General features: G+C 41.5%; 1 protein-coding gene across 11 annotated transcripts in view; it reads left to right on the top strand.

Moving 5' to 3' along the window:
• The window catches only part of LOC130684907 (uncharacterized), a 317,150-nt gene that overhangs the window by 54,143 nt on the left and 238,511 nt on the right, over window positions 1–24,496 (top strand). For 7 of the 11 annotated variants that reach the window (XM_057507506.1, XM_057507509.1, XM_057507505.1 and 4 more), the window contains one exon: window positions 20,520–20,571. The exons of the other annotated variants lie outside the window; for them this stretch is intronic. Coding sequence is in view for 4 of the 7 variants with exons in the window: in XM_057507510.1 (XP_057363493.1) it covers window positions 20,520–20,571 (52 nt within the window). In the remaining 3 variants the exon portion in view is untranslated. The remainder of the gene's footprint in view (window positions 1–20,519; window positions 20,572–24,496) is intronic. 11 annotated transcript variants of the gene reach the window in all.

The following is a 24,496-nucleotide window of genomic DNA, read 5'->3' as shown; positions in this document are numbered from 1 at the left end:
TGAATTCATAACTTACATTCAGGTCTTTGATCCATTTTGAGTTTACTTTTGTGTATGGGGTTTGACAATAATCCAGTTTCATTCTCTTCCATGTAGCTGTCCAGTTTTGCCAACACCAGTTGTTGAAGAGGCTGTCATTTCCCCGTTGTGTGTCCATCACTACTTTATCATATATTAATTGACCAATGTGCTTGGGTTAATATCTGGACTTTCTATTCTGTTCCATTGGTCTATGGGTCTGTTCTTGTGCCAGTACCAAATTGACTTGATTACTGTGGCTTTGTAGTAGAGCTTGAAGTTGAGGGGGCATAATCCCTCATGCTTTATTCTTCCTTATCAGGATTGCTTTGGCTACTCAGGGTCCTCTGTGGTTCTATATGAATTTTAGAACTATTTACTCTAGTTCATTGAAGAATGCTGTTGGTATTTTGATAGAGATTGCATTGAATCTGTGGATTGCTTTAGGCAGGAAGGCCATTTTTACAATATTCATTCTTCCTATCCATGAGCATGGGATGTGTTTCCATTTATTGGTATCTTCTTTAATTTCTCTTATGGGATGTCTTGTAGTTTTCAGGGTATAGGTCTTTCCCTTCCTTGGTTATATTTATTCCTAGGTATTTTATTCTTTTTGATACAGTTGTGAGTGGAATTGTTTTCCTGATTTCTCTTTCTGCTAGTTCATCATTATTGTATGGGAATGCCACAGATTTCTGTATATTAATTTTGTATCCCTCAACTTTGCTGAATTCAGATATTAGGTCTAGTAGTTTTTGAGTGGATTCTTTAGGGTTTTTATGTACAATATCATGTCATCTGCAAACCGTGACAGTTTTAACTTCTTCTTTACCAATCTGCATGCATTTATTTCTATATGTTGTCTGATTGCTATGGTTAGACATACAGTACTATGTTGAATAAACATGGGGAGAGTGGGCATCCTTGTCTTGTTCCGATATTACAGGATAAGCTTTCAGCTTCTCACTGTTAAGTATGATGTTGGCTGTGGGTTTGTCATATATAGCCTTTATTATGTTGAGGTACTTGTCCTCTATACCCATTTTGTTGAGAGTTTTTATCATGAATGGACGTTGAATTTTGTCCAATGCTTCTTCAGCATCTATGAAGATGATCATGTCGTTTTGGTCCATCTTTTTGTTGATGTGGTGTATGATAGTGATGGATTTTTGAATATTGTACCATCCTTGCATCCCTGGAATAAATCCTACTTGATCATGATGGATGATGTTTTTGACGTGTGTTTCAATTCAGTTTGCTAATATTCTGTTGAGGAATTTTGCATCTGTGTTCATCAGGGATATTGCTCTGTAGTTTTCTTTTCTTGTGGTGTCTTTGCCTGGTTTTGGCATTAGAGTGATGCTGGCCTCAATGAATGAGTTTGGAAGCATTCTCTCCTCTTCTACTTTTTAGAAAACTTTAGGGAGTATGGGTATTAGGTCTTCACTAAATGTTTGATAAAATTCAGCAGTGAAATCATCTGCTACAGGGGTTTTGTTCTTAGGTAGTTTTTTTATTACCAATTCAATTTGGTTACTGGTAATTGGTCTTCTCAGGTTTTCTGTTCCTTCCTGGATCAGCCTTGGAATGTTGTATTTTTCTAGAAAGTTGTCCATTTCTTCTAGGTTATCCAGTTTGTGAGCATAAAATTTTTCATAGTATTCTCTAATAATTCTTTGTATTTTTATGGTGTCCATAGTGATTTTTCCTTTGTCATTTCTGATTCTATTTATGTGTGTAGACTCTATTTCTTGATAAGTCTGGCTAATGGTTTATCTATTTTGTTTATTTTCTCAAAGAACCAGCTCCTGCTTTCATTGATTCTTTCTATTGTTTTATTCTTCTAGATTTTATTTATTTTTGCTCTAATCTTTATTATGTCCTTCCTTCTACTGACTTTTGGCCTCATTTGTTCTTCTTTTTCTTGTTTCATTAATTATGAGTTTAGACTGTTCATTTGTGATTGTTTCTTCTTTCCTGATGTAGACCTGTATTGCAATATACTTTCCTGTTAGCATGGCTTTTGCTGCATCGCACAGATTTTGAGGTGTTGAATTATTGTTTTCATTTGTCTCCATATATTGCTTGATCCCATTTTTTATTTGGTCAACGACACACTGTTTACTTAGGACTATGTTGTGAAGCTTCCATTTGTTTGTGGGCTTTGTGTATTTTATTTCTAGTTTCATGCCTTTGTGATCTGAGAAGCTGGTTGGTACAATTTCAATCTGTTTGAATTTACTGCCACTCTTTTTGTGACCTAGTATATCATTTATTCTTGAAAATGTTCCATGTGCACTAGAGAAGAATGTGTTTCATGCTGCTTTTGAGTGGAGTGTTCTGTAGATGTCCATTAGGTCCATCTGTTCTAATGTGTTGTTCAGTGCCTTTATCTCCTTATTTATTTTCTGTCTCATTGATCCATCCTTTGGAGTGACTGGAGTTTTGAAGTCTCCTAAAATGAATGCATTGCATTCTATTTCCCCCTTTAATTATGTTAGTATTTTTTCACACATGTAGGTGCTTGTTGTTGGGTGCATCAATATTTATAATAGTTATATCTTCTAGTTGTACTGAGCCCATTATCGTTATGTACTGTCCTTCTTTGTCTCTTGGGAGTTTCTTTGTTTTGACATTCATTTTGTCTGATAGAAGTACTGCCAACTCCTGTTTTTTCCTCCATTTTAGTTGTGTGAAATATCTTTTTACATCCCTTCACTTTCATTCTGTATATGTCCTTGGGTTTGAAGTGAGTCTCTTTTAGGCAGCATATAGATGGGTCTTGTTTTTTTATCCATTCAGTGACTCTGTATCTTTTGATTGGTGTATTTAGACCATTTACATTTAGGGTTATTATTGATAGGTGCTTGGTTATTGCCATTGTAGTCTTTAGATTCTTGGTTACCAAAGGTTCAAGTGTAATTTCCTTATTATCTAAGAGTCTAACTTAACTCACTTAGGATGCTATTACAAACACAACCTAAATTTTCTTTTTTTCCCCCTTTCTTTCCCTCCTCCATTCATTATATATTAGGTATCATGTTCTGTACTCTGTCTATCCCTTTACTGACTTTGAGGGTCATTGATTTAATTTTGCATCAGCTTAGTACTTTATTTTTCTCCTTTCTTTACTGTGGATTTATTTCCTCTGGTGACAGCTATTTAGCCTTAGATCAGTTTCATCTATAGCAGTTCCTCCAAAATACACTGTATAGATGGTTTGTGGGATATACATTATCTCAGCTTTTGTTTCTCTGGAAATTGTTTAATCCCTCCTTCAAATTTAAATGATAACCTTGCCGGGTAGAGTATTCTTGCTTAGAGGTCCTTCTCTTTCATCGCATTAAATATAACTTGCCACACCCTTCTGGCCTGTAAGGTTTCTGTTGAAAGGTCTGATGATAGGCTGATGGGTTTTCCTTTGTATGTGATCATTTTTTCTCTCTCTGGCTACTTTTAATAGTCTATCCTTATCCTTGATCTTTGCCAATTTAATTATTGTATGTCTTGTTGTTGTCTTCCTTGGGTCCCTTGTGTTGGGAGATCTGTGCACCTCCATGGCCTGAGAGACTATCCCCTTCCCAAGATTGGGGAAATTTTCAGTAATTACCTCCTCAAAGACACTTTCTATCCCTTTTTCTCTCTCTTCTTCTTCTGGTACCACTATAATGCAAATATTGTTCCATTTGGATTGGTCACACAGTTCTCTCAATATTCTTTTATTCTTAGAGATCCTTTTTTCTCTCTGTTCCTCAGCTTCTTTGTATTCCTCTTCTCTAATTTCTATTCCATTTACTGTCTCCTCCACTATAATCTGCTTTTAAATCCCTCCATTGATTGAATCTCTGTATGGAATTCTTCCCTGAGTTCTTAAATATTTCTATACCTCCATGAGCATGTTTATGATTTTTATTTTGAAATCTCCTTCAGAGAGATTGATGAATTTAGTTTCACTTGACCTTTTTCTTGTGTTTGTGGGATTTTGGTTTGAACCAGGTTCATTGACCTTTCATATTTGTATGTGGAGCCCTCTCATGCCCAGAAGCTATACTGTCTTTAGCTGCTCAGCCCTGGAGTGATGTCAGGGGTCTCAGGTGGCCACACTGGTGCCTGCGCAAGGAAAGAGCTGTTTCCTGCTTCCTGGCTGCTGTGCCTGTCTCCACTGCCAGAAACAGTGGACCGAGCACACAATAAATAGCCTCTAAGCTTTGTGTTTGTTCCTGCCATGGGCAGTGCTTCCCTCTGGCTGACCTTACACCAGGGCAGGGACTGCTGGTTGCAAGCTGGTGCAGACTGTTTGGGAGGAAGTTGCGGCAGGTGTGTATCATGGTGGGGGGCTTCAGAGCTGTGTAGCCAGCCAGTCAGATGGAGCACCTGAAGCTCCTGAAAGTTCCCAAACTGCTGGGCAGAGTGCCCCCAGACAATTTTGTCTACCTGTCCTTTATCCTGAGCAGTGAACAGTAAGCTCTGTGCAATCCTTGCCTGTTTAGCAGCCCTCTCCCTGTTAGGAAGTCCCACAGACTGCCTGGCTTTCTTTTATCCCAGAGCAACTGGAGGTGGATCTCCGTTTTCCACAAGTGGCTGGAATCTGTCTCTCCAGGTATTATGCCTGTCTTAGCTTTCCAACTCCACTAATCTCCATAGCACCATGCAATGTAGGTTCTTGCTCCCAGAGCAGATCTCCAGGGTTGGGTGTTCAGCAGTCCTAGGCCTCCACTCCCTCCCCGCTCCATTTCTCTTCCTCCTGCCAGTAAGCTGGGTGGGGTAGGGTTTTGGGTCCTGCCGGATCATGGCTTTGGTACGTTACCCTGTTCTGTGTGGTCTGTTCTCTTCTCCAGGTCTATGCAGTCTGGTGCAGCCTTCTTTCCTGTTGCTCTTTCATGATTAGTTGTGTTATATTTCTGTATTATATGTGGTTTTGGGAGGAGTCCTCTGTCTCACCTATCACACTTCCATCTTTAATCTCTGTTATAGTTAATTTTTATGGCTATTATTTTATAACAACATTTTAGATTACTTGGTAATATTTCTGTCTACTTTTTTTTTCTAATTCTTGTTATTATTCTTTTGTGGGTGGGGATATAATGCAGGGAGGGACAGTAGTAAGAATCTAAGTAAAAAAAATCCTTCATGGAAGTTGCCTTCCAGAACTAGAATTTGTTTATTAATTCCTAGGTACATGTATTCCCCTCTTATAGAGCATGATCTCACATGTGAGTATGTATTGAAATATCAAACATTGTCATAAATATTGACTAAATGCTCTGAGTTCTTAGAAAATACCTAAAAAGAAGTCATAAAAATTTTCTATGTCCCAGAGGTGTTTTCATCTGGAAAGATTACAAGAACCACAGCTGTAGCTGTTAGTATACATTTGGATCTAACATGAGATCTCAGATGAGTCAAATTGAATCTTTGAGTTCTTCCTGATACACTTACCACTGATATTCTAAAGGGTCTCTGTGGTAGGTAGTACCCAACCTGAGCGTTTTTGACAATGCATGTCAAAGATGAAATGATCCCTGAAAGAGCTAATGTGACTCAGACCTGTTTGGAATGGTTGGAGTTGATCCTTAAAATAAAACACCTCCACAATTCCCCAAGACTGCAGAATGTTTAAACCTTTTAAATTCCTCACTATTTTGTGAATTGAAGCATTGTATGAATCACTATTTAGCTGTGGACATTCATGCATTAATTCAGTATGATTAAGTGTCATGTGCCAGTTACAATGCTGGGTGCTAGAGGTTCAATACCCTGGTGGGGAAGTTAAATGATTAATATCACTTTAGATGGAATAAGTGATACAGGTGGTCTTGAGGAACTGTGTATGGCATACCTAAACTGCAGAACCAAATTTAGCCAGTGGAAATAGCAACTGGGGGGAGCATTTCAATTAAATATAAAATTATTTCTTTTTCAGAAGTACAATATCTAGAAATAGTAGGAAGCACATGGAGAGGTAGTAAATTGTACTATTGAATAATGAAAGATATTCACTCATTTCAAATCATTGGGACCATGAGGAGGAGCTAGCTAGCATAGGGATGAAGTAATGTTAGGATTCCTTTCAATTCCAGCATTCAGTGGCCATGAGAGACTTCAGGGAAAGCGGATGTGAGCACACTTGATATTTTAGTGAATAACTAGTAAGGAGGCAGCATTTCAATTTATTTTGGTCACTCATGAGGCTGAGGCACATAGGAGAGAAAGCCTTGAAAGTAAATAGTCTTGGAATCTGGAGTTCGTTGTCTTTTGGACACGTGGCTGTTATTCCGAGTATTGGCTTCCTTAAACATGTAATGTAAATTAATGTTCTGAAATTTTGGGGTGAATTATAAATACAAGCTGAACTTGGAACAATGGCACTTATGTGTCTGTTGTCAGTGTTCTTTGTTTCACACTTTGGGAAACGTTTATACCTTGTAGTTTTAGTGAGATGGTACTTATCAACAGCACAGTGTTTTAATAAATATTAAAATAATCACTCACCCTATCAATAACTTCTCAAGAAGCTGCTTTACAATTTCAATATTCTAGATTTCTGAACCTTCAGTAGTCAAGGTTTGCCTCAGAGGCCATGCTTACGCTGAGGTATCTTCTTGGGTTCATCCCACATGATGGATGCATCCTCTGTATGTCTGGTGGGGATATTTATAAATGGCCTTTGGATCATTTGGTAGTTTTTAGAAAACTTGAAATGGATCATGGATAGCTCAGGGGAAAACTGAGTTTTCATTTTGGGAAATGTTTAAATTACTTTAAAATAACTGGTTATTTTCAGCAGCTTTTCTTTAATATTGGGGTCACATGGAGCAAATAAAGGAAATAACTGTTCTGTCCCATTTTCTTGCAGCTTGAAATTGTGTTTCATATTGTTTAATAGTAGAACATGAGGTAAAGAACTTGTGCACTTTATTTAAATATTCCTCTAGGCGTTAAGACTTAATGCTCAATGCAAATGTGTTCTCCAATGTTTTCAACTAAAATGTAGCAAACATTAATTTTTTTCTTAATGAGCTGAGGGAAAAGACGGACAAAAATGGCAGATTCTGTGAAGCTTTGTTCGATTTCCTGCTGTTACATTCACATGTACATACCTTTCCAGGGGGGAGATATTCCACAGCAAGTCATTGCCTAGGGACAGTGAAAAAAAGAAAAATGTGTAAAATGTAAGGCCTGGAGCAAAAATGAGAAAATTATGCCATGCTTTACAAGTTAAAAGCATTTTTTCTTTTTTTCTTATTTTTTCAGAGATTTGTGAAACTGACTTGCCCTTATTCCCAATAGTTACTGTGTGTGTCATGGTTGCAGACTTTGATGAGTTTTTGACATAAGCTTGATTAATTTTTTTTGAGGTCAATTGTGTTCTGCTGTAATTTGACCCAAAGAGCCAAATGGCTAGAAATGTCATTTTGGCACACTACATCAAACAATCTAAAGAAGTTGCTTCAAACAAAATCTCATTACTGTAAAGGTTGTTTTAAAAAAAGAAGCAGTTTTTCCTCTAGATATTACAGACCTAGTGTACAGTTTTAACAATTTTTTAGACCAGTTGGCTGCTTTGCCTGTTAGATAGCTATTCTGTATAATACCTGACTTTAGAGCATGTGATTTTGTGACATGTGACACTGATTTTATTCTCTTACTATAAATATTGTGGATATCTAAAGATCAGGGTCAATTTGTTAATATGGAGATTATGAGGAGAAGCTATGCTTGGTAAGGAGGTCACCAAATTAATGTTATGCAAGTATAGATACCCATAATTCAATGGACTACCCTAAGAAAAATATTAGCTTATTCCTCTGTGATCCTCATAGGATTTGGTTTATATTTATATGTTAACCTGTATCAGACTAATCTACATTTCTATTACTTGGGTAAGGTTCATTTTATGCAATACATTGTAAGCAGTTTGAGAAAAGAGACAATAAAAATCTTTGTATTTCCTTCAGCACCTAACAAATACATGTTATTAGGAGCTTAATTATATTTGTCAAATAAAAATATACAATTTTCAAGATAGGTGGGATTTTATATTTCAATAAATGTAACTCATTCATGTAATAGGGAATGAAACTAAGCTTTAGAGAGGGAGTGTGACTTGCCCAGAGTTATGGTCGATTAGGGAGCATCAATTTTGGAAGGACTGACTCTCAGTCTACACTTACCATCAGCTACATCAACTGGAATAAAAGGCATTGCCTTGAGTATGTATCCTATGTTCCACTTTAGAACTTTTTCTCTTCTATTATCATTGAATTTCTAAGTTTTAAAACTATCAAAAACAGTGCTAAATCCGCACTTCTTAGTAAATGATACATCCATTTGGTACATATGGTGTCATTTCAAGAACATGGGCTTATGATATTTGCCTTTCCAAGCAAATGGTTATTAATTACACATTTTTTTGTTTTGTTTTTTTAAATAGTGCTTGTTTTCTAGTGTCCGTCTTTTCCTGATTACTAATTAATGCTGTACATTACCCTTGGAGCACTGCCTTAGGTGCATCCTGCAAATTTTGATATGCCATATTTTTTTATCTTTATTTATTTCAAAATAATTTTCTAATCCCCCTAATGATTTTTTATTTCATCTGTAATTTATTTGGAGGGATATTATTTAGTTTTCAAATATGTGACATTTTTCCAGATATTTTTCCATTTTTAATTACCATATTAATTCCATTGTGGTTAAGGAATATATTTGTATGTTTCAGTTATTTAAAATTTATCATAACTATTTTATGGAACAGAATAGGATGTGGTTTATCTTGGTAAATGTTTTATGTACACTTGAAAAGAAACACATTCTGCTGTTGGGTGGAATATTCTAAGCACTGCTTTTTACGTATTTTCTATATGATCCCAGTGATGTAAGAATTAATAACTCACCTACCACCCTAATTCTTATATTCTCTGGATGGATTTTATCACTGTGAACTGAAATTCTTTATTTTTGGTTGTATTTTTGGTAGTACTTTGTCAAACATTGACATGTCTGATATTAGTATGGCAAATCTAGTGTTCTTTTGAGTACTTGTAAGTGTGGTGTAATTTTCCATACATTTATTTTAGGTGTCTTTTTTTAAACATTGACTTCTTCTAGATAATGTATAGTTGGAGCTTCTTTTTATGAACTAAAATCCCTTATATCTACTTGAGTCTTTGAAGTCTTTCTTTTAAGTATTTCTGATACCTCAGTGTGGGTAAAATTTGTAAGTATTTCTTTTAAGATTTCTGATGGCTCAGTGTGGGTAAAATTGCACTATTTCCAGAATCTCTTGCTGGGTCTTAGTTCATCTCCATATCAATAGGTGTTTCCAAGGGGTGGAGAAAAGTAGTCAATCTCCATATCAATAGTGATTACAAGGGGGAGTGAGGGCATATCTGGACCAGAGAGGTTGGGTGTGGTTCCTTTATGCAGCCAGATAGCAAGAGACACAGGCAGCAGAAGTGAATGATTGCTTGTAAGCAAAAAACATTTTCTCCCACTTTATTTCTCTCTTGGACTGATTTTGGTTTCAGGGCAATTTGCTTCAGACTGAGAGACAGATTCCCCCACTGGAGTTACACCTGTATAGCAGGCAGGATCTCTGAACCCAAAAACTGTCTTCATGGGTGCAATGCTTAGGAGGGCTGCCTCTGTGGATGATGGGGAGACCCCAGGGGCCGTTGTGGTGGGGGCTGATGACTCACCCTTACCTCTGGCAGAGGTGGAGGGTGTGGCTTCATCCAGGAACACCTTATCTGTGGGACTTCCTCTTGGGGAGCCCTTAGTGGAAAATTAGTCTAGGGTAAAGCACCTTCTAGAGGGCTCTGGCCTTCCCCAGAATTGGGGAAGTGTGGAAACACTGGAGGCTGTGGAATTAGCCCTCCATGAGTTGGAAGACTGCTAGAGGTACTGAGTGGCCATGTAGCATCTGGGATTGTGGAATGGTTGTTTCTCAAGATAGTAGAATGGTTATTGAGGAGAGAAGATACATTTTGGCATCACTTGGAGAAGCTGGGCGATGACCTGTGGGATGCCCTTAAGAAAGAGAGACAGTTATTGAGAAGACATGTTGTGCTCCTGGACATTAGCAGTGAGGGAGGAGGCAGCAGGAGGATCTGCTTTGTAGGAGGCTATTGGAGAGGGGAAGGAAAGAGGGATGTCTTCAACCTGGAAATGGTAGAGGAGATGTCAAGGGAGGATGAGGGGGTGGAGCCAAGGGCAGTACTGTTACTGTGGTCACTGCTTGAGGCATCAGCCTCTCCTATATTAAAGGTCTACTGGTTGTAATTAAGAAAGTGAAAACACAACAACCCTGGGCTCCTGAGAGGGAGAAGCCACCCCCTCCCCAGCTTATGGAGAACTCTGTGCTCTGCCTGTATTACCAGGATGAGCTGGTGGACATGAGCGTGTGGTATCGGCAGAAGCCAGTGGTGAAAGGAAAGGAGCGACACACAGCAGCAATTCACCGGAGAATTCCGCTTTATTAGGGAAAGGTGCTGGGTTATATAGGAAGGGGCATGATTTGATTGAGGTGTCATTTCTACGGGGCTGGTGGCTATTGGCTAGGTGCTGGGATTGGGAGGGGGGCGAGGGGTGATTGGGCTTCAGGTGGCGCAGCAGGAACCGAGGACCCGGAAGAGAAGCAGGAATTTCGCCATCTTATGGGTGGCGGCCCTTCATTCCCCCCTTTCTCCTCTAAGGGGTTGTGGACGTTGCTTTCTCTCTGACTGCTTCCTGCTGAACGGGGGTGGAGAAGGGAGTGAGGGCTTGAGGACCGGGAGGAAAGGGTTGATAGGACTCCCCACAGTAAGGACGAGTAGATGTGGACTTCTTCAGGTTGGAAATCAATAAAGGTTCTCTGTAACCATAAGTCGAGGACCTGTTGATTCTAATGGTGCCAAGAGGATACGGGTGCCAGAAGCCAGGCATCTGTGGCCATTGTTTCCAGGAACAGTTTCCAGCGGAGAGAGGGGTGCATCTCAGCGTGTGGTGAGGAGGTTACTTGAGGGTGAGGGATCTTCTGTGGCTAAAAGCTGGTAGTTCCTGAGTAAAAGCTGGTTGAAAGTTTGATTAGAGATTTTACCGACTTGGGATTTGACAAACTTTACTATACAAGGTAAGAAGAGACAGGTGAGAAGAATGATTATTATAGGGCCTGCAATGGGCCAAAGCCAGATAAGGAAGGGGTTTGTTAGTATTGAAGAGAATGGGTTGGAGGAGTAATACTGTGGGTACCGGGAGTTACCCATGTAGTGAATGATGCAAGACTTGTAGGGACATTCTTCGTAGGTGTCTGGTCATCACCTGCAACAGGCTTGTTTTTGGTCATAGAAGAAGCAGAGGTAGGGAGAATAAAGGTAGCTGCTAGTGAACACTTCAGTGGAGGGAGGTAAGTGGAGATATAAAGGCTTGGAGCAGCCTTTCAGAGGGCAGTCTGATGTGGCAGTGAGGGCAGTAATTTTTGTTTGATGTTGTGTGTAAGTCTGTCTGACTTTGAATCGCCATACAAAGGAGGCTCGGGTGGCGGGGAAGACAATAGGAATGAGGGAAAAAAGCGAGAGAGAGCGAGGGAGCAGTAAAGGAGGAAAAAGTCATGATTCGGGTATGGATGGCAAAGGGGGTGAACGGGATTTTGGAGGAAAGAGGACAGTAAGGTCAGGAGTCTGGAGGGAGGGAGAGTCTGTAAACTTTTGTAGGTTAAGAGATCCTTTAGGTGATGTGGGGACAGAATGGTAAGGGGCACCCCGAATGTCAGTTTATGAGCTTCCTTCTGCAAGAGCTGTCCAGCGGCTAATGCCCGTAGGCAGGGGGCCTATTCCCGATCTGTGGAGTCTAATTGCTTGGCAAAGGATGGGCCATAATATTGGCTTAGGACTCTTAGAGCTTGACTGGACCTCTCATGAATGTATAATGAGAAGGGCTTCGACAAATCAGGAAGATGGAGAGCTGGGGCTTCCACAAGGGCTCCATGGAGCTTAATGAAGGAGTGTCGGGGTGAGGAGGATAATGGTTCTTCAGGAGGGCCCTTGCTGAGGTCGTATAGGGGTCTTGCCAACAGGGAGAAGTTAGGGATCCACGCTCTAAAATACCCAGCCAGGCCTAGAAAGGAAAGGATTTCTGTCTTGATTTTGGGAACAGGCAGGTCAGAGAGGAGCCGTTTTCTGTCTAAGGTAATGGGCTTTCTTTGTTGAGATAGAAGAAATCCGAGGTAAGTGACAGAAGGGGAAGAGATTTGAGCTTTGACGGGGGATACTCAGTAACCTCTGGAAGTTAGAAGGTTAAGCAGGGAGGCAGTGTCAAGTTGAGACTGTTCCCACGAGGGACTGCAGAGTAGAAGATCGTCCACGTATTGTAATAAGGTGGACTCAGAGTGATCATGATGAAACTGTTTGAGGTCCTGAGCTAGGACCTGTCCAAAAATATGGGGACTATCTCGGAAGCCTTGTGGCAAAACTGTCCAAGTGAGTTGTTCAGAATGTCTTGTGTATGGGTCCGTCCAGGTAAAGGCGAAAAAATCTTGGGAGGAGGGGTCCAGAGGGATAGAAAAAAATGCGTCCTTGAGTTCTAGGACTGAGAAGTGGGAGGCCGAGGCAGGGATCCGCGATAAAAGGGTATATGGATTTGGGACTAAGGGATGGATAGGGACGATGGCCATGTTAATGAGGCGAAGGTCTTTGACAAGGCGGAAAGATCCATTGGTTTTTTTAACAGCTAATATGGGGGTATTAAACGGGGAGTGAGTGGGTCTGAGGTAATTTTTGTTTAAAAGATTTTGAATGATGGGTTGGAGGCCTATGAGGGCTGAAGTGGTTGGGGGGTATTGGGCCTGACAGATATACTGAGAGGGGTCACATAATTTGATAGAGGCAGGAGGACATAGAGCCATGGAGGGGCTTGTAATGTCCCAAACTTTGGGATTTACAGGGTGTATGAGGGAGAAACTGGAACTTTCATTGGGTCGAGGGGGTTCGTCGGCTATGAGGGCCATTAGAAAGGGAGTACTGGGGGCTGTGGGAGTGGATATAGTTATGGAAACATGGAGGAGAGAAAGGATGTCCCATCCTAGTAAGGGGATGGGACACTGGGGCATAACCAGGAAGGAGTGGGAGTAAGGTATGGGATTGTCTTGGATTGTGCATAAAACGGGGGGATTTTAATGGGAAAATCTATTTACCTCCTACCCCGACTATAGGAGTAATGGCAGGCGTGGTAAGGCCCCGGTATTCCCGCAAGACTGAGAAGGTGGCTCTTGTATCTAGGAGGAAGGAGATGGGGCGACCGTCTACTATTAAAATAACTCTGGGCTCCTGTTTGGTGATGGAAATGGTCGGGCGAGAAGCCCCCGGGTCCCGTTAATCTTCTTCTGCCAGCCCCACTACGGAGGGCTTAGGATGGGGGTTGTTTGTCCAGCCTCCCCTTCGTTTGGCTGGGCAATCAGAACCCCAGTGGCCTTTTTTGTGGCATCTGGGGCATGAGGTGGTAGCCCTTGACTAATGTCCTTCTTGTCCGCACTTGAAACAAGCTCCTGTGGGGGGCTTGTTTGTAGAGGAGTGCCCAGGTTGTGGTTTTATCAGCTGGGCCAACATTTGGAAATTGGCCTGATCAGCCTTTTGTTTACAGCGTTCTTTCTCTTCCTCCCGGTTATGGAAGACTTTAAAGGCCACTGTTAAGATCTCAGTCTGTGGGGTAGCGGGGCCCTGTTCTAACTTTTTGAGTTTAGCTTTAATGTTGGGGTAGCTTTGAGCTAGGAAGTATGTCATAAGGACATGTCTCTCATCAGGCGTTTCTGGGTCCAGGCTGGTATACTGTAATAGGGCTTGAGTGAGTCTGTCTAAGAACTCAGAGGGAGCTTTTGAAAATTGACTACTTTACGAGCTGCCTTTTTCAGACCTGCTATTAAGCAGGAGGCAAAAATATCTCGAGAGTGAAGACTCACAGCGGTTTTATAATCCCAGTGTGTTTCTTGTTTGGGGACAGCGGTGGGGCCAGGGGGATGGGTGGGGTCAGTCCTGTGGGTTTCGGTGGCGTGCGTTTGGGCGAAGTCCCAAACTCGTCTGTGCTCTTCGGGAAGGAGAGTATTGGCCAGGAGCATGAAAATGTCATGATGTGTGAGGCTCTATGACTGGAGGGACCATTGAAACTCCTTGATATATGTCGTGGGATCAGTGGAAAAGGAACCTAGGCGTTTCTCTAGTTTGGCTAAATCTCCTAAGGAGAAAGGGACGTGAACGCGCACAATGCTTTCGAATCCTGCTACTTCTCAAGCGGGGCAATAATTTTGGGAGGCCCTCGGGACCGAGTCTGAGGAGGACTGAAGGGTTCTGGCTCAGTCTGTGGGGGAGAAATAGGTGATGGGGGCAAAGACGCGATAATTTTGGGAGGCTTTCGGGACCGAGTCTGAGGGGAACTGAAGGGTTCAGTCTCAGTCTGGGGGGGAGAAACAGGTGATGGGGCCAAAGACAGAGGAGGCTCCTGGAAATTAGTTGGAGGGGGGCTGAAAGGCTCAGGCTTGAACTGCAAGGGCCGTGAGGTGGGGGAGGAGATGGTGGTGGAGGAAGGGGGAGGGGCTGTTGTGGGAGAGGAGAGGGAGGCGGTTGAAGAGGGCGGAGGGGTTGTAGGAGGGGGAAGGGAGTGAAAGGGAGGCTTTTGTGTGGGAGACGGCTTGCAGGCTAGGAGAACTTGGGGGGAGGCGGGGGAAGGAGGCGGAAAGCTTCGGTATAGGGAATCTCCTTCCATTTTTTCAGGTGCTGGCAGTAGTTAAAGAGATCGTGAGTGATGTTAGGATCAAGAGTTCCCCCTGCGGGCCATTGGTTGTTATTGTTTTGGGGCTATGTTGGCCAATCTTGGGAGCAGTATTTGTGGAGAAGTTTTGGTTTTATATCAGGCATCAGGGAGAGGGTGGCTAGATACTTGAGCAGGCATTCAAGAGGTGAACTTTCAGGGAGGGATGAGGAGGCTCCCATGGCTAAAGGACAGAGAAGGAGACAAACAGGGGAAGACGAACGGAGATCCTCGGACTGGGAGCAGACGGCAAGGAGACAAAGGGCGTCCCCGATGATCCTTGGTGGTCTGCGGAAACTCGTATACGAGTCGGTTTATTAGGAAGTGTGGGTCGTCACCCAGACTTCTCTAAGAAGGCAGAGTGCCGGAGTCCAAGGTACCTAGTACTAGGAGTTTTCGGCGGATGGAGGAGGGGGGGAGAAAGGGAGCGTTCTCATCCGCAAAGGAGTCACCTCGTTTATGGCTGTTGGAGGAGGGGCCTGAGGGTCCGCCGCAGCCGTGAAGGCGTAAGGCGGGGAGAATTCCCTCCTCGTCCCCGAGCATCAGGGCCTTGCCGGACGATCACGGTCAATGGCACTGCGATAGCTCAGGGAAGAGCGGCCCACCTCAGGGGAAAACTTACCCAAAGGCCAGAGAGGAGTGGTGAGTGTGAGGAGCCAGCGCCGGAAAAAGAGGACGAGGGCAAGCTGCTGCTGGTGTCGGGGGGAAGACGGGGCCCAGTTGGGGTGTCCCGTCTCCCGGGTTTCAGCACCAATGAAAGGAAAGGAACGACACACAGCAGCAATTCACCGGAGAATTCCGCTTTATTCAGGAAAGGTACTGGGTTATATAGGAAGGGGCATGATTTGATTGAGGTGTCACTTCTACGGGGCTGGTGGCTATTGGCTAGGTGCTGGGATTGGGAGGGGGGCGAGGGGTGATTGGGCTTCAGGTGGCGCCGGCGGGAACCGAGGACCTGGAAGAGAAGCAGGAATTTCGTCATCTTATGGGTGGGGGCCCTTCAAGTGGAACCTCTGCCTATATGGTGTTTGCATCTCTTGGAAATGGAGGTGGAAAGCATTGTTATGTCAAGTTCTGAAATGAGTAGACTGGCTTCCCTGATGACTTACCGTACCCTTCTCTCTGGGAGTGGTTGCAAAGTGCCCATCACACCTCAGGGAATCAGGTGCTTCTGGATTGGCTGACAGCAGCTATCAGGGCAGTTTGGCCTAATCAGGGTGATTTATGATACTTACCCATTAGCTGAAAAATGTATGCAGACCTCCAGCAGGTGTTGCAGGAGCTGGGAATGAAAAATATCATCTATAATATGGACCCCCTGGGCCCTGATGAGGAGTTGTTCACCATAGAAATGAGAATCTGATGCTCCACAGAGCTCCCCCATCTCCCTTTGGGTCCCTAGTGACTATTCTTGCCCCCACATAGGGCAACCCATAAGTGAGGCTACTAATACTTTAGCAGATCTGGGGGAGGTTGAAACAATAAGAGCACAAAAGGAAGTATGGGCTATGACTGAAAGGAGAGGTGCAAAGGGCCCCGTGAGGGTCTCAAGGACCCAGATGTGGGTTGATTTGATAAAGGTCAGGGTAGTGAGAGAAAAACTTAATGAGAAACCCAATAGGATCTTGTTAGAACTGTGGCACCAATTAAAACAAGAGCAGCAGTAACAGCTGCTGAGGTCCAGGACACAGAAGCCAGAGGAAAAGCCCCAGGTCTGGCCTGTGTCCCTGCAAGACTTCCTGGGGGACAGTACTCAGGCTCTGCCTGGGCCCTCACCCTAACAGGAGGAAGACTGGGCATTTCAATTTGACTGAGGTGGAGGGTCAAGGCCCCCATCTTGGGGGACATGGTGGGGGTTGGAGGCCAAATGTAGAATTAGCAATTAATTGGTTCCCCCATAAATATACAATGTGTCCTGATGCTGGTGGACACAGGAGCTGAATGTTCTCTGATTTATGGATACACTGAGCTTTTTCCTAGGGTCCCTGGTGTGATAGATAACTATCAGGGTAAGGCAACTAGAGTGAAGAGAGTTGAAATCCCAATGGGGATAGAGGGCTTACCCCCAAAGGAGTATACAAGGCAGCCCCCAAAGTGGACGGCTGTGGCTTTCCCTCCTAAGACTGATACAGTATGGATGGAGGGTGGAGAGGGGAAGAGCATCCAGTGGGCTGAGTTGTAGGCAGTATGGCTCGTGATCACTCAGGAGCCTTTCCCCAAAGTTGTCTGTATTGACAGCTGCGCCATCTATCGGGGCTTGACCCTGTGGCTGCCTACATTGTACCATGCCAACTGGATGGTTGGTCACCAGCCCAATGGGGGCAAGAGTTGTGGCAAGACCTATGGGCCTCTGGTCAGACTAAGAGAGTTACCGTATATCATGTGACTGCCCATTTGCCTTTGGCATCCCCAGGGAATGATGAAGCAAACACTTTGTCCTAGGTGCTTTGGCTAGAAGGGAAGCCTGCCTGTGATATAGCCTAATGGTTACATCAGCATTTGTTGCACGCAGGGCAAAGCACAATGTGTGCTGTAAGCCATCGGTGGGGCTTACCATTGACCTTTGAAGAAGTCAGCAGAGCCCAGAAGGAGTGCTTTGTGTGATCAAAGAGAGACTTACACCGAGTCCCACAGCAACATGGGACAATAGCAAAGGGAATGATACCCCTTGTCAGGTGGTAGATAGACTAAATTGGGCCTCTGCCCATATGAGAAGGATATCAGTATGCCATGACTTGTGGGGACACAGCTACTGGCCTGTTGGTTGTTTATCCTGCATGTCATGCACATCAGTAAACAACCAAGAGGGGCCTAGAGCATCTCTTTGTAGCCTATGGCTAGCCGCAGGTGATTGAGAGTGATCAAGGCATCCATTTTACTGGACATGTGTTACAAGAATGGGTGCAGCAATTAGGAATAAAGTGGAAGCTTCATATACCATATAACCTCACCAGGACAGGCATGATAGAGAGGTACAATGGTTTGTTGAAATCTGGCCTAAAGTGAGACACCAATAGTCTATGGGGCGGGTCAGTTCATTTATGGGCAGTATTACATCGTTTGAATGAGAAAACATGAGAAGGGGCCTTGAGCCCTGTGGATATGCTAACACATCACTGCCTCTCCTATCCAAATCAAAGAGTTTGTATGTGCAAACCAAAGAGGAGTTACTGAAGCCAGGATATGGCCAGCAAAGCAACATCCTGCTGCCAGCCCCAAGTGCATTAAACCCTGGAGACTCTGTTGAGTGAATGTAGCCCTGGACATTTAGACACATGGATCAGCGATGGCTGGCCCTCTGCCACCCTGGGGAAAAGGCCTCGAAGCTGGTCTCATGTGTATTCCTAGAGTAACAGTAGAGTGTCCCCCAAAGATCATAGTAGTTTACACAAAACATCCAGAAAGTAAGAGCATCTTATGGGGAAGTTTTTTTATCTTTATGGCCAGTGCATGTACCTCTTGTAACCCTATTTATTGACCCATCTATAACTGTCACAGGGAGGGGATGAAGGTATACTAGGCCAAGATGAGATCCCATTCCTGCCACTGTCCTATCACAGGACCTCTCTCTTGCATGCATCCTACCTGATGGACAAGATTTGCCAATCCTTGTGTCATTAAAACATGTTTCTTATTGCTCTGAAGGTTATTTTCTTCTACAGTCTCTGTGGCTTGGATCTGCCCTCTGGCTATAGCTACCATGTGATGATTGCTCTGAACTCCCTAGTCATTCAGCTACTGACAGCCTGTGGAATGGGCAAGCTATAGACTGAATCTGCATAGGACTTTGTACCTTGCTGAATCCTCCAGCTTGAGGATTATCATGATTTTACTGCTGTTGTTATTGTATGTTATTAGTCTGCTTACAGTGCTCCATTTTTCTCACACAGGGGTCATTGCAGGAGGTGGGGAGTCAGTAGATTGTGAGGTTAGATTTATGGAGAGGTAGGTTATGGGTAAAATTTCAATCTCCCACCTTAGGCCATTTCCATATCAATAGATGTTTCCAAGGGGTGGAGGGAAGTAGCCATCTCCATATCAATACATGGTTACAAGGGAGAGTGAGGGCATATCTGGACTGGAGAGGTTGGGTGGGGTCCCTTTTTGCATCTAGGTCATGAGAGACACAGGTGAGCAGAAGTGAGCAACTGCTTGTAGGCAGTAAACGTGTTTCTCCCACTTTATTTCTCTGTTTGACCGATTTTAGCTTCCTGCCCCAGGCTGGGAGAGAGGTTCTTCCTCCTGGAGTTACAGTCAATTTATATTAGGCTACTGCTTAGTATAGGTTTCAGCCAACTCCTAGAAAACTATTGAGGAACATCCTAAGTTGAACTAACACTGTGGAACCAGGAGTTTAGTAAGTTCACTCAGTTTTGTAAATGTGTCCCAAGCTGATATTATGTTCTCTTCTTCCAATTTTAACAGAGAGAATATATCCCAACGTATATTCTCAAAATAATGCTGACAGAAATTTGTAGATTCTTGTAGTTGATTTTTCATATGCAAACGGTTTACTGCTGGGTGAAGATTTTTGAATAATTCCCCTAGCTGAAGGAAGGTTAGAATCAGAGTTTACTTATAACATGGAGGCAGTGGGGGTGATGATCTTGGGAAATGAAGAGAATTGTCCTTAAGCTGGGTACCAACTCCAAGTCATCACATAGAAGAGAATGATTGCTCCTGCTGACAGAGGACTCAGAAAATTTCACTCACGATGTTCAGATTTACTTATTTTCTTTCCATTTCCATTTTCAAGATCTTACTCTTTCCTTATATGTCTCTGAATTTCAAATAGAACATTTGGTGATGTTATTATTTTAACTTAAATTGTAATACAACAACATATAGAATCCAGCTATAATTTTCAGCTGATTTTCAAATATGTCATCCCTCAAAAGTTCAGTAATATTCTGTGTAGCATTATAATAAAAAATTTCTTACATTCTAATCATGCCTTTTGAACAGAGAACTAAATCTGAGCTTTTTGTTTATTTTCTATAAGATCCCAGTGATGTCAGAATTAGTCATTTACCCACCACCCTAACTCTTATATTCATTTTGGCTTCATTATAGATTCTCATAGGTGGAATTGAGTCTCCAAAGCATTGCCTTCATTATGTACTTTATTCCACATGATTACAAGCTAATTGGTTAAATAACCATTTGCCTTTCTTTTGTCATTTCCTGAAAATGACCTACTGTATGCCATATTCTACCAATGCCAATGTCTTCCCAGTAATCTAATATGTATAACTGGTCAGATATCTGATCTTATATTTTCATCTTTGTGGGTCTGCAGTTCTGCTTCCAAATATTGTTATCAGCCAAGATTGAAGGAATAAAATAGAAACTACTCAAAGCATTTAAAAAATGAACAGAGCAGTCAGGGAATTAAAATAAAGAGAATTATGCCCTATGAAACCCACTGAGAGATTAGAAAGAATTAGTTCTATCCTGAGCTCCTTGGAACAGTGCCCAGGACAACACAGAACTGATCCCCAGGGCTGGAGCCTTTTGCCACTGTCACAGTCTTCTCGCAGAAATTCTGTGGATCCCTCTCTCACTTCCTCCAGCTCTACTCAAATGAAGCTGAATCAATGAGGCAACCTCTGATCACCCAGTGCAATATGACAAGCCACCCGACGTATTTCATATTCTCTTACACTGTGTTATTTTCTCTATAGTGATTCTCATCTTGTATATATTTGTTTATTTATTGGCAGATTCCTCCATAAAATATGGTTCTATAATGGAAGAATTTTGTCTTGTTCACTGGTAAGTTTTCCTACTTAGAACTGTTGGTATTATATCATAAGTACATAATGCCTGTGGCATGAATAAATGTTTAGACAGGTGGATGAACAAAATTCAGTGTCTTTTTCTATATCCTCTTACCTTAAATGTCTATTTTTCTCCTTTATGTCTTCCCAATTCCTAATCATGATGCAACATTCAGCTTATATTAGGCATCCTCATAGTTTCTTCATACAATTTACTATTCTTCCTTGCTGAGAGCCTAGTTGTTTCTATAGCCTATACCAGAATTTTAGGATTCTGCCATATATTTAAAACATGCAAATACTATGAAAACCTTGCAAGCTTTTTGGGGGGCAAAAAGTGTCTCTTTGATTTATTTCACATATTCTAAGAACCTCATGTTTTAATGATCATACTTTAATGTCAAATAATTAATAAATTGAGCAAGTACAATGCCCTATATTTGCAGAGGTTTCACTGTGTTATTATGGCAACAACAATTTTTGATGACTTCCTAAATACCAGGTATGGTCTCCATCCTTTATATTTACTATTCCATATAATCAGGTCAATACCCTGTAAGATAGGGTATAACAGTTTTATGTATAGTGTAATTTATAGCTAGGAATTTACATGATTTTTCTCCCATTGATGTTAATGGTATGTTGGATAAAAGGGAACTAGACCTGGCTTTGCTGATCATGGGCTACAGAAGTTGAGCAAATCACTTCTCAATCCTGGTCAGTTTCTTTGGATGGCAAGGAATTAACAGGATTGTCTCTAAGAACATCCAGTTCTAATAATATATGACTCTGTGAGTCCAAAAAATTGAAGTAGTTTAGGGATGCTTTTTAAAAAAGTATAAAATTATAAAAAGAATGGGAAGGAAAATTCCTCTGAGGAAACCAGAGCCCCCCACCCCAGGCTTAACTAGCTTCATTATCTATAGTTCCATGTATCCTAGGTTTACTCTTATTTTCCAAGAACTTAGTTTAAGTGAGTTTTCTCATAGCTGGATGTAATTATTTGAAAATAAAAAGGTTGAAATCTTTGCTAAAGCATAAACTAAAATTCTTCCCTCTAAAGGAAATTTTAGTCTAGATGGAATTTAGACAGACTAAAGAAAATAATATTATTCAGAAAAAGTCTTGAATTGGTAGAAAACTTCATTGATGGATTTGGGGTTCTGACAAGAAACAGAGTTCACATTCAAATATTTGATGTAGAGCAATTTATGGAGGTTTAAGCAGGATAAAGTATCCAGTCGAAATGTGAGGCAGCCACAGATTAACTGCATCAGGAAACTGTTACCTCACCCAGCCCTTCCGAACAAGAGGAGGGAAAAGATAATGAGGCCTGGAAATTAACCATGTTAGAGGTCGCCATGCACAGAGCTGGTACCTTAGAACGCAGCCACTGTCAGACCCACAGCAAGGCAAGGAGACAATGGCAGTGGCAGGTGTGAGTACCACTATCCCAATCTTTCCCTAGCCCTGTGCTCCAAAATCTTGTCAGTAGCATCCCTTGGCCAACCAACAGGTATATATACAAGGCTATAGAGTTCTGTCTCGTGGATCACACAGTGGGAAAAGAAGATGGTGAAAGAATATGGGGTGACGAATTACACAAGATCAGTTTGTCAAATCAGATTCACACAAAAGATTTTATCTACTATTAGATTTCTCTCATGATTTCAAAGACACAAACAATCAAGAGACATAGTCTAAAGAGGAAAAGTTCAGGACATTCAGAGACATTCTACAGGTCCTTCTTTATGACATACGTGGACAGTTTTTAATTTATGAAGCATCTCCATTATATACCTCATATAGTCACATTTTATATGAAATTTTCAAGGAAGTCATACCCCAAAATCCCTCTATCCCACGTTTATTTTCCATAAGCAATTGTGAATGGGGACATCTTGCTAGAATAATTCCATAGATATGAACTCTCCTCCTAAAAAACATTATTATTCAACAGAAGGTTACTTTTAAAAGTAATACTTTCAAAATATTTTTAATACTCTGATACTTTTAAAAGATGAGAATTATGCTCTTTCCTTCTATCTTTCCTTCCGAGTTTCCCTTTGGTAACAGGGAGAATATTGGAAAGATGATATCTATTCATTTACATTGCTAGCTGAATTTAAATTTGAAAGTGAGGTATCATCAGTAATCTTCACGGAGGATATCAGGTAAGAAGAAGCTAAATATTAACATAAGCATAGCTGCTTCATATAGCTACAAGGAGGCAGAATTAATGAAAGCTGTTTTCTTCTACACACATTCATATTCGCTTACCCTCTCCCAACAGCTGAGAATATTTTTGTTTATTTGTTTGCTTATTTTTCCTGCTAAGCAACCAAAATCTTCATTGGATGCATATCATTAAATGACTCTATTTCCATACGTGTTAGTTTCCTGAAGCTGTCATGTAAAATGCTGTAGACTAGATGGCTTAAATAACAGAAATTAATTTTCTCACAGTTCGGAAGTTTAGAAGTCCAAGATCAAGGTTCTGGTAGATTCAGTTTCTAGAAGGACTCTCTTACTGGTTTGCAGATTGTTCAGCAGATCCCAGGGAAGCTGTTCATCATGCCCAGGGAGGCACACTGAATGTCCAGCCACACAAATACATCAAGACACTGATTTCCTCACCCCCTTCCATATCATACAGGTGTCTACTTGGCCATATCTCTCTTCGTGGTCATATAATGACAGAGCTAATCAGTATCTATCACATTGCTCCAACCTGACAATACCTTTTTGGCATGTAAGTGCCAATTCTCAATGCCTGATAGTCCCCTATTTATTTCAAAGAGTTATGGGATTTTGCCTCTACTTCCTTTTGCTCTCTTTTACTACAATGAACATATCTACTCTTCATCTGTGCCTTTTCCTTTCTTTGTTTTAACTTTTTTTCTCATCTACATCTAGGTCTTCTCATAATTATTCCGAAAATCCCAGGCAAATACCTTTGAAACTGAAATCAGTGGAATCAGTGAAAGGGAGAATAAAGTTTATTTCTTACAAGCAGTCATCCACTTCTGCTCCCCTGTGTCTCTTGCAACCAGGCTGCAGAAGAGGCCCCCACCCAACCTCTCTGGTCCAGATAAACCCCCGCTTGCCTTTATAATTACCTATTCACATGGAGATAAATTACTTCTCTCCACCCCCTGGAAACACCTATTGTCTGGAGGTGCACTAAAGCTGGGCGAGAGATTCTGGAAATACTTCAATTTTACCCACACCTCGTATCTTGTACAAATTTTTATACCATAGATATGAGTTATTATCTCATTAGTTTGTAACTATTATTATTTATTGAGAATTTTTCTATAGGTTAACCCCATGAAGACAGCATTTTAGACTTTATGAATGAATAATTTCCATATATATTATGTGATCTTTACTGGTTAATGTGGTTTTATTTAGTGTAACTGCTATTTATGAGACAGTTTTTATATAGTTTGAAGACTTTTATATTGTATTAATTACATCATTTAATTGCAAATCTTATGTTACAATGTTATAAAGAAACCTGATTGTAACTTTTTATAAAGGAACTTGAAATTGATAGACAGCAAAGGAATTGTAGTGGTCAAAACATTGCAAGTGCAAAATTTTTATTTGGAACCAGAATTTATTATTCTAAGTGCCTTTCTTTTAGTAGAACACAAAGTAGCTTAGCTACCAGAGTATTGGCTGATGTCCCACTAGATTTTGGATATCATATAATGTTATTTTTATATAAAAGATAATTTTGCAAGTAAAGCTTTATGTATTTGAGTAAAGTTTGTTTGAAAGATTATTTAATTCTATTCTGACTGATTTGAAAATTTAGAGCACAGTCTTGTACGTAATGAACTTAGTTTCATTTTGAGGTTCCTGTCAGAATGAAGCCATTAATCACTGTAATTCCACACAGAGGAGACTGAAAT

This window comes from Manis pentadactyla, chromosome 9, assembly GCF_030020395.1.
Source record: "Manis pentadactyla isolate mManPen7 chromosome 9, mManPen7.hap1, whole genome shotgun sequence".
In the NCBI taxonomy this organism is placed as follows: domain Eukaryota; kingdom Metazoa; phylum Chordata; class Mammalia; order Pholidota; family Manidae; genus Manis; species Manis pentadactyla.
Note: the sequence above shows the minus strand (reverse complement) of the source record. Positions and strands in the feature narration are given on the sequence as shown.